This window comes from Gavia stellata, chromosome 4 (assembly GCF_030936135.1).
Source record: "Gavia stellata isolate bGavSte3 chromosome 4, bGavSte3.hap2, whole genome shotgun sequence".
NCBI classification, from domain to species: domain Eukaryota; kingdom Metazoa; phylum Chordata; class Aves; order Gaviiformes; family Gaviidae; genus Gavia; species Gavia stellata.
This window is the reverse complement of record NC_082597.1, coordinates 73289696-73304520: the sequence shown is the minus strand read 5'-3', so window position 1 is coordinate 73304520 and position 14825 is coordinate 73289696. Positions and strand designations below refer to the sequence as shown.

The window sequence follows — 14825 nt, the reverse complement described above, 5'->3', positions numbered from 1 at the left end:
TGTTTATTCATTGCTCTGAATTAACCATTTTTAAATGCTCCTCTCTTTTAAAATCCTTCCTTCCCAAACCTCATGTTGCTTCATGAGCTCCCGGGGAGTTAGAATACGAGGGGCTGAGCACAGCGCCCTTGCAGCCGCGGTGCAGTCCCCACTGCCAGGGACAAGCCCAGGGAAACTCAGAGGGCTGCCAGGCGCTTGGCAGTGGGTGCTGCACACTGCCTCTTCCCTCCCGCCTCCATTTTCTGCTTGTCTCTGCAACAATTGCTAACACTTGAATGAATCATTTATAACTCAGATACTTCTGGCAGTGCTGCCTGAAGAAGGACAAACACTTCTCCTGAATGATTCCTAATGGAAGCCATTTTCAAAATGGGGATTGTTATTCACATGTAGCTCCTCTCCTGGGTGTTGCAGACACACATAAATGGCTCTCTTTGGAGGACATGTGCAAAGTTTAAGTTAGGGTTCCCTACTCGTTGTTTGCAGGCAACCCTCTTGCACTCCTTTTTTCTCTCTTGTATTTTCTTTCTTCAAACGTGTGTTTCCTTTAAGTTGTCAGCACCTGGTCTCTGGCTCTGACAAACACAACTCCTCACAAGGGCCACTGTGACGATCCTGGGAATATCCCATCCCCCAAGGATTGATTTCCCTCGCTCCTTCATATAACGGCTGCACTTTCTCTCTGCAGAAGCCATGCGTGATGAGGAGATGACCAAACATTCCTCTTGGTACCAACCAGGGACCAACTCACACGCACTGCAATGATGCCACCCCGCCTTGACACTGCTTGTGTGCTGAGACCATAGGAGCACCACCAGCACGTCTTGTCCCTATGGGCCCAGTAATAAAAGCTAGAGAGAGACCTTGATTTTAGCCTATTCTTTTAAATTTTACTCGCTTTCCAAGGCAAATGAGTTTCTCTTCCACAGGTTTTAGATTTATAGGAGCTGTAACAAGAGTGTTAAGTGTGACTGAAGACATTATCTAACTTTATGGCCTGTTGTGAAGCATCAACTCAGTTGGAGAGCTCTGCTGTTCCTTTCTGAAATGAGACTGGCATATAAATCCTTCTCTAACCCCTATCATGCGTATTTGTTAGTGCCACATTTAGAGTGCTTGCCACTGTACTTTGCGCAGATGCTTTTATGGCTGCTGACTGTTTTGGGGTCTTTTTATATCAATTTAACATTCCAAAAAGAAGAAACAGACATCTCAAGCAGCTTTAAAGATGCTAAGCCAGCATTTGCTTTCTAAACTGAATGCTTCCCTTGAGGCACGTGTCAACTCTGCTTTGTTCCGTCTCATAAATTTAACCTAGCAAGGCAAACATAGTTAATTCAGCTTGTTAATTTACTTATTTTTAATGGATGAGTCCATTTGATGGCAAAACACAGAGAATAAATCATTACAGCTTTTGTTTTTCTTTGTTTATAATATCCCAGGATTTAAAAATTGTACAAGAAAAAGACAATACTTTTGGCTGGAGAAAAAGTTTTATTTATTTTAGTTCTCTTATTTCTGAAAATAATTTTGTTAGGAACATCTGAGGAGGTGGGGGAAAGCGTTAAAGGATCTATCTTTCTTTTATGAACAAGGCTGAACTTGCTACGTTCTGCTCTTAGGGAGTGGGAGTTATTACAAACAGCTGTTACAGAAAATGTTGAATTTTGATCACAAATATTATTTATTAAAGCTTCTCTATTTTATTTCACAGGCCTCATTTTGTGGCACTGCAAAACAGATAACATGCACAGAACCTGTGCAAAAAAGCAGATGTTGGGAAACAGAGTGTGGTGCTTCAGTGCAAATTGAGGGAAGCACAGGGGAATTGTCCTGAGAGGTACAGAACTCCATGCAACTTGGTAAAGTGCTTAAAACCTATAGAGGTACCCATGTAAAACCAGAACAAATTTTGGCTTATCCAAACTGTTGGTTATGCCATTAAAAAAAGTTCTGTTTTTCCTTATGTTTCATTTATCATTCTATTATCATTCTACGCTATTAGAAAACAACTTGACCAATATGATCTAGAAGAGCATTTTAATCACACTCTCACTGTCTGGTGCAAAAGTGTCTCAATGATCATCACTGAATTTATATCAATATCCACATCCAGCCGTAGTCTGCCTATTTCTCTAAAATTAACCCAGAGAGCTGGCAGGCTGGTTAAACACAGATGCTACTTGCCAAGCTACAGAACAATACAAGGCAGACCACAGAATAAATTTGAATTCACGCCATGGTTTTCCTGGTTGACCACTGGATAATTGAATCTTGCTGAACAATAGTTAACCACCAAGGGACCAAGATTTGATACAGCATTCTCTGGAGCTTGTTGCACTGAGATCTGCCTGACACACTAACCTCTGTGTTTGTGGGGGGTGTTTATTGTCCCACATTATACCAATTAACATAATCTCTACTTTCTAGCACTCATCACTGCATAATGCCTTGTAAAGTGATACTAGATCAGTCAGATTCTGTCGGGTTTTTTTCCCTTCCATCCCTAAATAATAATAAATGCCTTTCCTGTTCAATAAACCTCAATACTTCCATATGAAAAAACGGCTAATTTGTCTGTGTGACAGAAAAAGGGGCGTAACAGAGAAGAAAGTTCAGCCAAGAAAGTGATTATGGAAGTGACGTTAATCATGCTGGGTAGAGACAGGCTGTGTCAGCACCTGCATTCAACTTACAGGAGGGAATGAAAAACCAACAGTTGAAAGAAAGACTGGTAAGCTCTCACATCCTGATTCATAGTAGATTAGTCTTCCCTGTGTAATAATGATATGAATTTACTATCAAAGTGCCAACTCTTTAAAGGTGAGGGAATATAGCAAGGACTGTTTTTTCCCCCACTTCCTGAAACCGTGCTTTCTTGAACTGCCTAACTGAAGTCTCCAGTATAAGAAAGGACCAAAGTTCTGTATTTCCTGCATCAACTGAATATATTTACTATTTAGCCCTTCCATACTGAACCCCATGAGAAATCCTTTCACAAAGAACTTAGTAAGGGGTGGCACCACCTCCTGCAGATAGAAGAGAATATTCAGAAACGTTTATGTAAACTCATTGGCAGAGAGCAGCAGGCAAAATAGGTGTGTGGTTTTTTCTTTCACAATTTTAAGTTTAAAAATATAGAAATTTAAAAGTAAGGAATGTAATGAGACGGAGTTCATACTGTCAGCTTTGAATTAGGTGGCAGGGATCACAATTCATTGGATGACCAGCTTGTAAGGACAATGGGTCTTAACACTACTTTGTCTAAATCTGTCAGTAATCTAGCCAGTCATTGGAGATAAGATATCTTTCTCACCTGACTGAGAATCCGACCACATTTCTTTCCGATTTTTTCCACCAAATCAAAGATTGGAAAGTTCCAACTATTTAGCTGCTCCATCAGGGGATCCAAGTTGTCCATAACCAGAGGCTCAGGAGCAAGTACAGGCTTGTCCTATGCCAGAAATCAGAATAAAGAGGAACTTTAGTTCTGTGACGCATCTCATGCAAAAATTTATACTCTTAAAAACTAAGGTCACATTAGCATCATCTGTAAGTTGATGGTACTTTACTCAGCTCAGCGGAGATGTCCCCATTTCTACCAGCCCTGCAGCTAGCCACTCTCCTTTGTAATTTGTTTCACTTGAATGAATAGGAAATTCTGTATATGAAACATCAGTCTCTGAACTTATCCATGAGACACGTTCATTTGTTCATTCATGGGAATCATTCATTCACTTCCAAGGGAGTCTGTCTTCTTCATTGTGAAATTTGCTGCAGTACAGAGGGAAAAGCGCTCAGTTTCTACTTCCGCATCAGGACCCATTCATTACAATCTAACATGGCTAATGGAGCTCGGTCCAAGTGAAGACTTGTACTTCTTAAACTGAAACCTTCCTGTTTTTCAAGGTCTGCAAATAAAAGATGGGTTATGCCCCTCCTTTCACATTTCTTCCTGTGTACTTCCTTGAATTTCATTATTACTAAGAAACTGTAGATGAGTAAATGACAAAATACCTCAAGGAAAATGCCTTCTCTCAGCATGTCCAACTCCAGTTCAACAGAGTACAATAAATTTTTCAAGAGCTCACGCCAACTTAAATTTATTAATTCAGTTGTACAACAGACTGTGGAAAGCTTAACTAAACAAAGCTTTCCCTCTACGTCTCAATCAAGCTTACAGCTGAATACAGTAGTCATGAGAAGATCAGCACTCGTTCACCATGTGCAATGTTCTTATATTCAAGACATACACCAACAATAATATCATCCAGCACTCTCAGACAAGTGTTAATTTATTTTAAAATAAGGACCACTGTATATATTAGCCAAGATTGCAAGGCCATTGAGAAGCTGAAGTGGAAGACTATATATCATGCTGGTAGTCTGAGACGATAATTTCTCTTCTTTCCAATCCGTTCCCTTTAAAGGCAGTACTAACACAGAAGCCAGACATTTCAGAAATGCCTAATGCCAGATCTGTAAACATATTTATTCATCAAAATAGATGGTTAGTGTTTCACAAGTGGCCAGTGCTTAGTAGCTTTTACACATTTCACTGGTTCCTTTCAATTCTTCAAAGTCAATCCTCCTACTGCAAGGTAGGAGTGTGCTACAATTGTTGCTTAAAACCATGGTCACAATCTTTAGACAGCCCTAGGGTTTTTTTTGTGGGGCTTTTGGTTTTTTGGTTGGTTTGGGTTTTTGTTGCTTTTTTTTCCCCCAGTGTCACTATACACTCAGTCTATTGTGCAACTGGAACTTAAACAAGCTACCTCAGGTGGTATCAAGGGATGCAGAATGATGGTCTCAGGCGTGTATGTCCTACAGACGGATCCCTTCCGTGTCTGCTCTTTGGAGCAATCTGTCTCATCATCATTTTGTATGATATCACTGCTATCACTGTTGTTGGTCTCATAGTCAGAAGTGGCTTGCGCAGGATCATCTACAACACAAATCACAAAGCTCGTTGTGTGAACAGCAAGGATTGCATGAAAGTCATCCTGTGACCTTCTGAATAATAGCAACAGGATCTCTGACTCATAATACATATGTGCTGCTTGGCTGGGTCCAAAGTCGGACAATCTGTCCAAAGGCATTAAAGCATATACCCTGCAGAGTGTAAAAATGGGATCAGGGATTGAAGAGTGAGAAAAATTTTGATGACCATTATTTGAGCTGACTAGGTTAGATGAAGGAAACCCTATTTCCTTTATATTTTAACTCTATTCTTCATTAGCATTTTGCACATGTACATACAAAATGAAAGGAGCCTCAAAGACAATTTGTATGGTCTCACCTACGTATGTTCTCCTTTAATGACAGACAGGCATATCTGCCCTTTCAGTGAATGATTATTGAATTTTAAGGGATGAGGAGTTTTTGATGGACAAAGAATTACCTGTTCTGTTCAGGGTGTGTGTGGTACCATCATTTCTATCTAGTGTCCCATCACCAGCTTCTATTTGGTTATAGGGTCTGCCACAGCTGAAATACATCAAGTAACATGCACAATATAAAGAACCATGCACATTAGACAGTCTTATGTAAAATGATTTCCTGCTGACAGGGTAAGATTATGTCATACAGTATAAACTATGGTACAGGGTGCATTCTCCAGACAAAATTACAAGAGCGAGCTGAAGGGGTTTTTTGGAAGTCAGGAATGTAAAAAGACAAAAATACAAAAAGACCTTGGATTAACTGGCCACCACCATTAAATTTGTGTTGCCAACAGTAAACCTATACCATTTGATTATTTTTTTAAATTAATTTTTTATTCTCTAAGTTTATCAGTACAAAAAAATCCGCTGGTTTTGTATCACAGCTGCCCTATAAACATGAATTAAAATGATGAAAATGTGTCAGAATGCCATACAATCGTATCTAATTCAAGTTGAACACAGCCATGTGTGGCTTTACTCTCCTTTTCTTGCTTAAAACTTGAATATGTTCCTCTTAAGGAGAAAAAAGGTATTTTGCCATTACTTCAGTGACAACATACCAAGCACATCAGAACCAAGGCAGCGTTTTTGACAGAATATGAGGTGAGTGATCTGGCATCCAGACATTTAGCAATGAAACCAGAAGACAAAGTTTGCTTCGTCATTCCCAGAACAGAAAGACATTGTGGGAGGGATCACAATATCATGGCCTTTCCAAATGACTGGCTTTTCCCTTCCATTAAAATGCTTTATTCCTTGTGTGCAATTCCCGTTAAAGGCCTAAACGTGAATTCAATACCAGCTGGAACATTTCAAATTACAATGTCCCAATATGATTGAGGCTAGGACCAGAAGGAACAATGATATAGTATGAAAACATGACAGAAAAAATCCAAAGCCTCATTTAGCAGTATTATATCAAATCTGTCCATAAAGAACTGACATTTTAACATTTCTTTCTCTGGTTCGAGTCACTATTTTGTGGCATATCTCTTATATAACAGCCTTTGCAAAGCAACTATTACAAAACTATTTTGATTTGACAAACTTCGTACTAGAAACTTTGCACCAATGTAAGTTCACCATATAAAAATAGCTGAAATCCTATGCCAGATGGCTTTTGACTGGGTCATCCAAAACATATTCTGGAGCTTGGTATGCCCTGCAAACTTAATGAATGCCTGAAAGAATTTTAAATAAAAACACAAATCTGTATACAATGATAGTTGTAGTGCATAGCCAAGCAAATAAATCTTTTATCACTCAGGTTTCTAAACAAGATGAAAAAAATGTATTAATTTCTCTCTCCCACATTCCTTGTGGTTTCCATAAGGTCAATGCTAACAAGCCAAAATGTAAAAGTAAAAGAGAAAGAGAGCCTTTGATTGGTTGCAATGCTACAAGGCTTTTGTGTCATTATGAGTGTACCTCTTTATTTCCAGAACATATGCAAACTCACACTGATTTAATATGTACGGTCCACATAAAACACTATATTAAAAAAAAAAATACTGACCTACCTAGAAGAACACTTGAAATCTGCTCTATGTCAGAAGTAAACATGTCCATGCAACTTTAACTCAATCCCTTCATGCACAGGCATTCTAATATACTTCTTAATCACAGGATTGTTTAACATTTTTTCCACAGGTTTCCTGCCTTATCTACTAAGTAGAATTAAAAATTATTACTTACAAGTTATTTTAACAGCATTGTCTGGTATACGTTCTTGTTTAATACAGTTTTCAAACTCTGCTGTCCTACCACATTTCACTTTTTAGGTAAAAAAAAAAAAGTACAGTAAAACTGCTGTCTTGATGCCACTGCCTGGGTGGATCTGATTTAAAGCACTGAATCCATCATGAGTTTGTTTCCTCTTTTGTTGTTGTTGTTGGGGGAGGGATTGGTTTGGTGGTGGCAGAGGTTCGTTGACTTGGTATTGTTTCCTAGCAAGGCAGTTTTTTTGTCAGTAAATGTAGGGGATTGCATACCATGAAGACTAGCCATCTACAACGTGAAAGCTCAAACATTAACACTGGAAATAAGTCTTTTAATTTAACTCTCTCAAGCTTGTCTTAGCCTTTTCATTTCTTTGCAGGTTTTTTTTGGTTTGGGGTTTTTTTTGAGTTTTTTTTGTGGTTTTTTTTTTTTAAATTGTGCTTATATTACTACGGGATGCATTATTTATGTGCTGTTGGTTCAGCTGGTATCTGTGGATATGACATCTCTATATACTAACGGCTAGAAATCACAGAATCACTAAGGTTGGAAAAGACCTGTAAGATCATCAAGTCCAACCATCAGCACAACACCACCATGCCCACTAAACCATGTCCCACAATGCCTCGTCCACACGTTCCTTGAACACGTCCAGTGAGGGCGACTCCACCACTTTCCTGAGCAGCCTGTTCCAGTGCTTCACCACTCTCTCAGTAAAGAAATTTTTCCTAATATCCAGCCTGAGCCTCCCCTGGCGCAACTTGAGGCCATTTCCTCTTGTCCTGTTGCTTGTCACTTGGGAGAAGAGACCAACACCCACCTCTCTGCAACCTCCTTTCAGGTAATTGTAGAGAGCAATGAGGTCTCCCCTCAGCCTCCTCTTCTCCAGGCTGAACAACCCCAGTTCCCTCAGCTGATCTTCTTAAGACTTGTGCTCCAGACCCCTCACCAGCTTCATCGCCCTTCTCTGGACACGCTCCAGCACCTCAATGTCTGTCTTGTAGTGAGGGGCCCAACACTGAACACAGGATTCGAGGTGCGGCCTCACCAGCGCCGAGTACAGGGGCACGATCACCTCCCTACTCCTGCTGGCCACACCATTTCTGATAGAAGCCAGGATGCCGCTGGCCTTCTTGGCCACCTGGGCACACTGCTGGCTCATGTTCAGCCGGCTGTCAACCAACACCCCCCAGGTCCTTTTCTGCGGGGCAGCTTTCCAGCCACTCGTCCCCAGGCCTGTAGCGTTGCCTGGGGTTGTTGTGACCCAAGTGCAGGACCCGGCACTTGGCCTTGTTGAACCTCTGTGACAGCTGATTGTGACAGTGCTTATGATTTTTCAATGGACGTTAAAGGAACAGTGACTATTAGTAATAGTGGATGACAATTCTATTAGTAGTCATTACACCATAATATTTTAAATAATGCGTTTGTTTCAAATAATGAACAAAGTCTATGCCAGCAATCTATTTGTAATGCTTACACAGTATTTGAAAACAAGGAAATTAAGAACCTAAATATGCCATTCAACGTACGTATATCACGTAAGACTGTAGCCACATAAAAGCTAATGAGTGCTTTACCAATGATTACATTGAAATCAAAGTCTACACATATCAAGACAATATATTTCATTACTATCTACAACAACCTTACATTGATTTTTTTTTTTTTTACTTTTCTTATGCAACTGTTAATTGTTCTCTTTAATGGAAGGCTTCCAGTGATAATTGTTACCAGTTAAAGTAACAATATTTTGTTGAAGTAGTAATAAAGGCACAGTTTAATAAGGCAGTAGCATGTTTATGGCGTATTTCTTCTGTGTAATATAGTTTTCATTTCAAATTAATCAGTGCAAGTCCCAGTTTTGCAATACCTTTGGAAAACTTTTAAAAGCACTTAGTTTCTATTTAGTCACCAAAACACATCTTAAAAGCCTGTCAGGATCCTAGTCTGAACTTCAGTAAGGATGACTCCCTTGAGCAAACTTGCAATCGCAATTTTGACTTTCTCACACCCATTTCCAAGCCCTGCATTTAGCATACCGAGACACATCCAAAGTCACGTGACTGAAGCCAGAAACGACAAACTATTTCCAAAGATAGTCAAACCTGATAACATTTAACCTAGCCTCAGATGACGTGCTGTCTGCTGGCTAGCCAATAATCACAAATCACTCACTACTCTGACCAAAAGTAACATCTAATAAGTAAGGTAACCTTGAAACTGCACTGGAACAGGCTTCTAAATACCAGTGTTTCCCACTATTCCGAACTGGACACATATTGGAAACTCCAGTAATCTAACTCAGCAACTGAATCCTTTTCAAGAAGATAAACAGAACAAGTTTCTTTCCAAAATGCTGATATTGCAGAGCAGGTCTGAGTACTCTAATAATGGGCTACTTTCGAGTGTGAAATTAAACTGTGTTACTGTAACTCCTAGCAGTAGAAAGAACTCGGCTGCAGTTGATTTCTGAAAAAAATCCCAGTGCTACATAATCTGACTCTGCCTAGGAGGACAGGATCCACTCCTGAGAGAGTGCTCAAAATTACGTAGTCTTCAGGCATTGTTGGCACACCTTTATCAGAAGGCTACAGGCCAGCAGCTTTTAAACCCCAGCAGTCAGATTTCTCTATCAAACATCAGGTGCCTGCTGTGAAAGGCTTGGCCTGTGACCTGAAACTGACTGTTCATGTTAAGGGCATAGCGTGAGAAACACAAGTTGCTAACATGAAATCCAACTTTGGGATCTGCAAGTTCTTGACGCAGAATTTATTTATGAATCAGACTGTGCGTCTGACACGAATAAAAGCTATAAATGTAGGTAACCGTCTTGCACTTTAAAAGCACTTTGTAGCATCAATCTACACAATTACTCATACACCAAGAACTGCTTAGCTATCACGAAATATCAATACACAATACCGCAGCAAATCACAAAAACTTGTATGTGGGCCAAAAGAGCTTGTTCGTGAGAACAACGTGAAGTGATTCCAACGCAAGTCACATTACTATCTTACCTGCTGCAGATGACAGAGGGGCTGATAATAGGGTCTGACAGGCTAGGCGCACTCTGAGTAGAAGTTAAGACTTTGTGTGGCTTTAAGCCTTGCTTGGTGTCAATATCTGTAGAGTCTGGAAATGACACGGAAGATGTTTTTCCAGTAGGACTTGTGGCAGGTGTCCCCTGTATTGGTGAATGGCATGGGGAGGTGAGAGGTGAAATATTTGGCGGGATACCTGGCAAGAGAAAAGAAGAGTCTTGTCTATTAACAGAAGCAGCAGGTGGTTGTATGAGTTCACTGTGCAGAAATACTCCTCTTGAGATATGCAGGTACCAGCATAGCTTCCAAATGGAAAAATAAGAGAAAACCCTCCTCCACTCTGAGCCAAGTCCATGACTGTCACAGAGACATGAAGCTCCATTAATATCAGCCACTTCTACCTGCTGAGGATCTGGCTTAAAATATGAAGCATATTCTCCCTGTTGAGCAGGATGCACTAACTGGCAGGCATGAAATGAAAGGCATGCATTAGTGGCATGACTATTAGTATCAACATGTTCTAGTGACAGAGACACCAAACTCCAAATAGGCAGTTCCCAGATCCATCTGCAGTTTCTCTTTGCTTCGCTGTCTCTCTCTGTAAAGCAGAGACAAGAAAGGCTTACACACATTCCCAGCAAATTTGAATTTCTACATGTGTGAAGACTAGCAATAAACTAAAAAAGCAATTTTTAGTAGTGATACATTCTATGAATATAAAATATTGCACTTATGGTGCCATTTCCACATTACTCACAGCTTTCAGCCTTGATCTTGTGCAGCTTGAGTTTATTATTCAATATCTGTTGCTCACCATGGGAGACTTGTGACCATTACCTGTACCACATGGTACTGTACCCCCCTGAGCTAGTGTGTCAGAAACTGCCAAATCCACATGTGCGAACACCAGCAAAATGTAGTTCTCTCTGTCCCCTGTTCTAACTAAGCACCACTGCCAAGATGAAGTGCATCAGCCAGTCCAGTGCTTGAGACAAAGTGCTGCTTTCTCTTCAAATCCACTTTACATTTTCTAGTCTCAGACAAAAAGGTCCCATTCACAATAAAGTGCAGGGGAGCAAAGATAGATTATCTTAAAAGAAAATGCATGTAAATTGACTTACCTCCTATTCTAAAGTCTGTAGGAACTCAGCCCCAGTTCATTTACCATGTTCAGCTTCAAACCCAAATGATATAAAGAGCTTAGAAACTTTAACTGGTTTTATGTTTGAATTGTGCCCACCATCTAAATGCATTCCAGACACAAAAATTGTCTTAGAATAAGGCGGTATGTTGATCTAAGTTTATGAAATACTAACCTTGCAGGATATACGTGCACAGTTCCAGTGATTTTTCCTGATAACGACTTACTGTGATATGAGGTTAAAATATGATTTTCTATTGACAATCCAAGAGTTAAAAATAATCTCTGACAGTTACTGCACTGTAATTTTGAGATATCCAACATCTCCTAAGTTTTGATGAGGGTATTTCTTCAGCAAACATGTGGCATGTATTACTGTCTTAATTCAATGATTGCAACTAGGATATTATGCTAGTCTTGAGATCAGAACCCTACAGCCTACAGAGCAATTAAAAAGTTATCAGATGGTCATGACATATGGAAATTGCTTTAAAATACAGAAAGCCTCTGCTTCGCATTTACTAATCCTTTGAGATATCTGCTTTCCATCCAACAAAAACATGTCTTAAAAACATTTCACAGTCTGTTAGTTGCACAGGGGATTGAGCTGGATTATTATCTTCCTCTGAGCTATATGTTACCAGGTAATCTTCATGACTGTTAGAGAATACAATATATATAGTCATCTTCGAACAATTTAAAGCAAGTCCTGGGAATTTAAACAGCAATTTTCACAATAATGTTTCTAATCACAGCTGGCTTTCTACTGCTAGTCTGGGCTCCTGTCTCTTGAAATATGTTTGTTTGTGGTTTTCTTAAAAGAGTAATTTGCCAGGGTAGGTAACCAGAAATAAGGAAGTTTACCAGAAAAACGCAAACCTATTTTCAATAATCAAACATTTAACCATTTATTGGCAAAAGCGAAAGAAAACGTGTCTTTCTACAGCAAGGTATTTTGAACAATCAAGATAAGAGAAGAATAACAATACAGGGAGAATTTTTTTAAGTACATTCATATGCTTAGGTCCTCCAGAACTTTTACACATTTGCAGTGTTGAAGAAATAAAACAGTGACTTCAACGTGATGTGAAATTACATATGAAAACACTTGAGTTTACCTCAGAATTTTGCCAAAATAGGTATAGCTAGCAGTATTTTAAAATGCTAATGTTTTCATACATAATTAAAGACACATTTTGTAAATTAACAGATTTATAGATTTAGCTAGATCAACTTCTACCAAGAATTATTATATATTGCCAATGGAGCTAATATATAAAAGTCTAATTTGTATTAACTAGTGCAAATTGAAGCAATTCTTTACTTGGAACATGAAAACAAATAATTATTAAAAATACATGAATGTAAACAGTGTAAAACATGAAAATATCAATCTTCTGCATAAAATGCTGAGCAAAAATTTTTACTCCTGTCAATCAGTGCCCCTAGGAATTGCTTGTGATGGAATGGAGCTCTCCTTTCATCACAGGGAAGCTCATGTGTTTGGGCAACAGAGATGACTATTAACGCTTTCTGGAAGCAGAAGAGAATAAATGTAAAACTGACTGGTGGGGTTGATAAGTCTTGTTTTCCAAGTATAAAATACTATACACACACACACTCCCTTCCAAGTTAATGGGTTAATCTCTGAAAATCACAAGTCTAAGTTGGATTTGTTTTGTTCTAAACCAAATTCCTGGATTCTTGGTACTATATCTCCATTATTTTCCAGGTTCAATTTTATTCATTTGCCTACGTGCCTATTACCTTTTAAGATAATATTGTGTTACTTAATCTTCACTGTGGAAAGCAGCTTCTGTACAAGAGGAGATTAAATAAACTCTTCAATTTGAAAAGGAGATGCGATGTGACAGTGCTAGATATGCAGAATAATTGTGCAGCCATATCTTCAAACCCATCTCTAAGTTCAGATTCTCTGACTTTTCTGATGTCAGGCCTCAGGCATCTATCAATTTCCATCTGATGTCTGGGTGGCCAGTATCTCTGAGTAACATTATCTCAACCTTATTCCAAGTTTGGAAAAAAACCGGGCTGATTTAAAAAAGGAAGGCCCTGTGATCATTTTGAATTGTAAGTTAAAGCATGGGTAAACATTACTTTATCCTGCATTTGCAGGGAAGAGAACCACGCTGCTGAGGATTAAGACTGCTTCATCGCTGTCATATTGCACATTTCATTATCAATTAAGAAGTCACCTTCTACTTTTCTTTCCCTCAGTTAAAACAGGAGTCATTTTTTGAAGGCCCAAAAAGCTGAGTAAAAAGTCCCGTATTTCTCACCTCTAAAAATCAGTAAGAACTACCTGGATTTTCTCAAAAATGAAAACATAGAGATAGACCTCTGAGTTGTAATGGCTTTGTCTTGGATATGTTTGCATAAGATGGGTCAGTTGCTGCCTACAGCTCTGAATGGCATTATGTAGGCTGTGCTTCAGGAAATCTCAGTCAGGGAATATACATAGACAGTTAAACTAACAAACGTTATAGAAAACACTCTGTTCTTAGCCCTGTTGTATTCAAGGGAATTACATGGATATAAATCACAACACGATTTAGCATCGCACTTGCCACATCGTGTCATGACTAACCTCTGTAAATCATAAAAGTCAAAACATTTACAATGGCATCACTATGAGCTACAGTATTTTAAGCCACTGTTTTTTTTAAATAAAGGAAATAAGTATATTTATATTAATAGAGAAATAAGAAAAGACACAGATTGGACAGAGATCAAAAGCAGTTGCACGTACTAGTCACGGGGAAGCAGCTAAGCGAGCCTGACAGAGCCACAGATGCCCACTCACCTTGCCGGCTCTGCCTTTTGGCATTCAGGTGGTTGGTAGAAGACATGGCGTAGGAGGTGGAGAAGGACCTGCTCTTCGTGATTGTCATCAGAATTGAGCTGTTCCAGGAGTCAGTGCTGCAAAACCAGAGCACAAACAAGCATCGTTCGACACAGTAAAAAGCCTCAACGGCAGATCTTAAGTTAGGAGCCACAGCAAGAAGTATGCAATACCGAGATAGCACAAAATCTGATGAGGAAAACAGCATCTATCTGATGGCTGAACTGCGATTTGTGAGGTGCTCAGTAATTGTATTCAGCAAAAATATTTACAGTGCAGACACTCCAAAGCTGGACTTCCTTCGGTGCTGAGGCCTATTCTATTCACTTTATCTATACAATGATATCTTCATTGTATTGTTCTGACAGTACAAAGAGGCTTAAAACTTGACTTGAAATAAGTTAAATATATATTCTCTTTCAACACCTCCTTACAAGAGCCGGAAGTGCCAGAAGTTCTCAGTGTAAATGAAAAAATCAGTCTCCTTGACTCCTCTGCTGCCACCGCCAAGGCAGATACCCAGTAACCCTCCGGGCACTAGAGGAGCTCCTCAGGAGGCTGGAAGAGGCTTGGAAGAGCCCTGCATTGCTGTTGCTAGTGGTGTGCCTCTTCTC

General features: G+C 39.4%; 1 protein-coding gene across 1 annotated transcript in view; it reads right to left on the bottom strand.

Moving 5' to 3' along the window:
- PDE3A (phosphodiesterase 3A) overlaps positions 1-14825 on the bottom strand; it is a 274878-nt gene that overhangs the window by 28096 nt on the left and 231957 nt on the right. Inside the window, exons 5-9 of the mRNA XM_059817211.1 lie at positions 14173-14288; positions 10184-10403; positions 5402-5487; positions 4776-4945; positions 3317-3454 (exon numbers count right to left, since the gene is read on the bottom strand). Coding sequence (XP_059673194.1) covers positions 3317-3454; positions 4776-4945; positions 5402-5487; positions 10184-10403; positions 14173-14288 — 730 coding nt within the window. The remainder of the gene's footprint in view (positions 1-3316; positions 3455-4775; positions 4946-5401; positions 5488-10183; positions 10404-14172; positions 14289-14825) is intronic.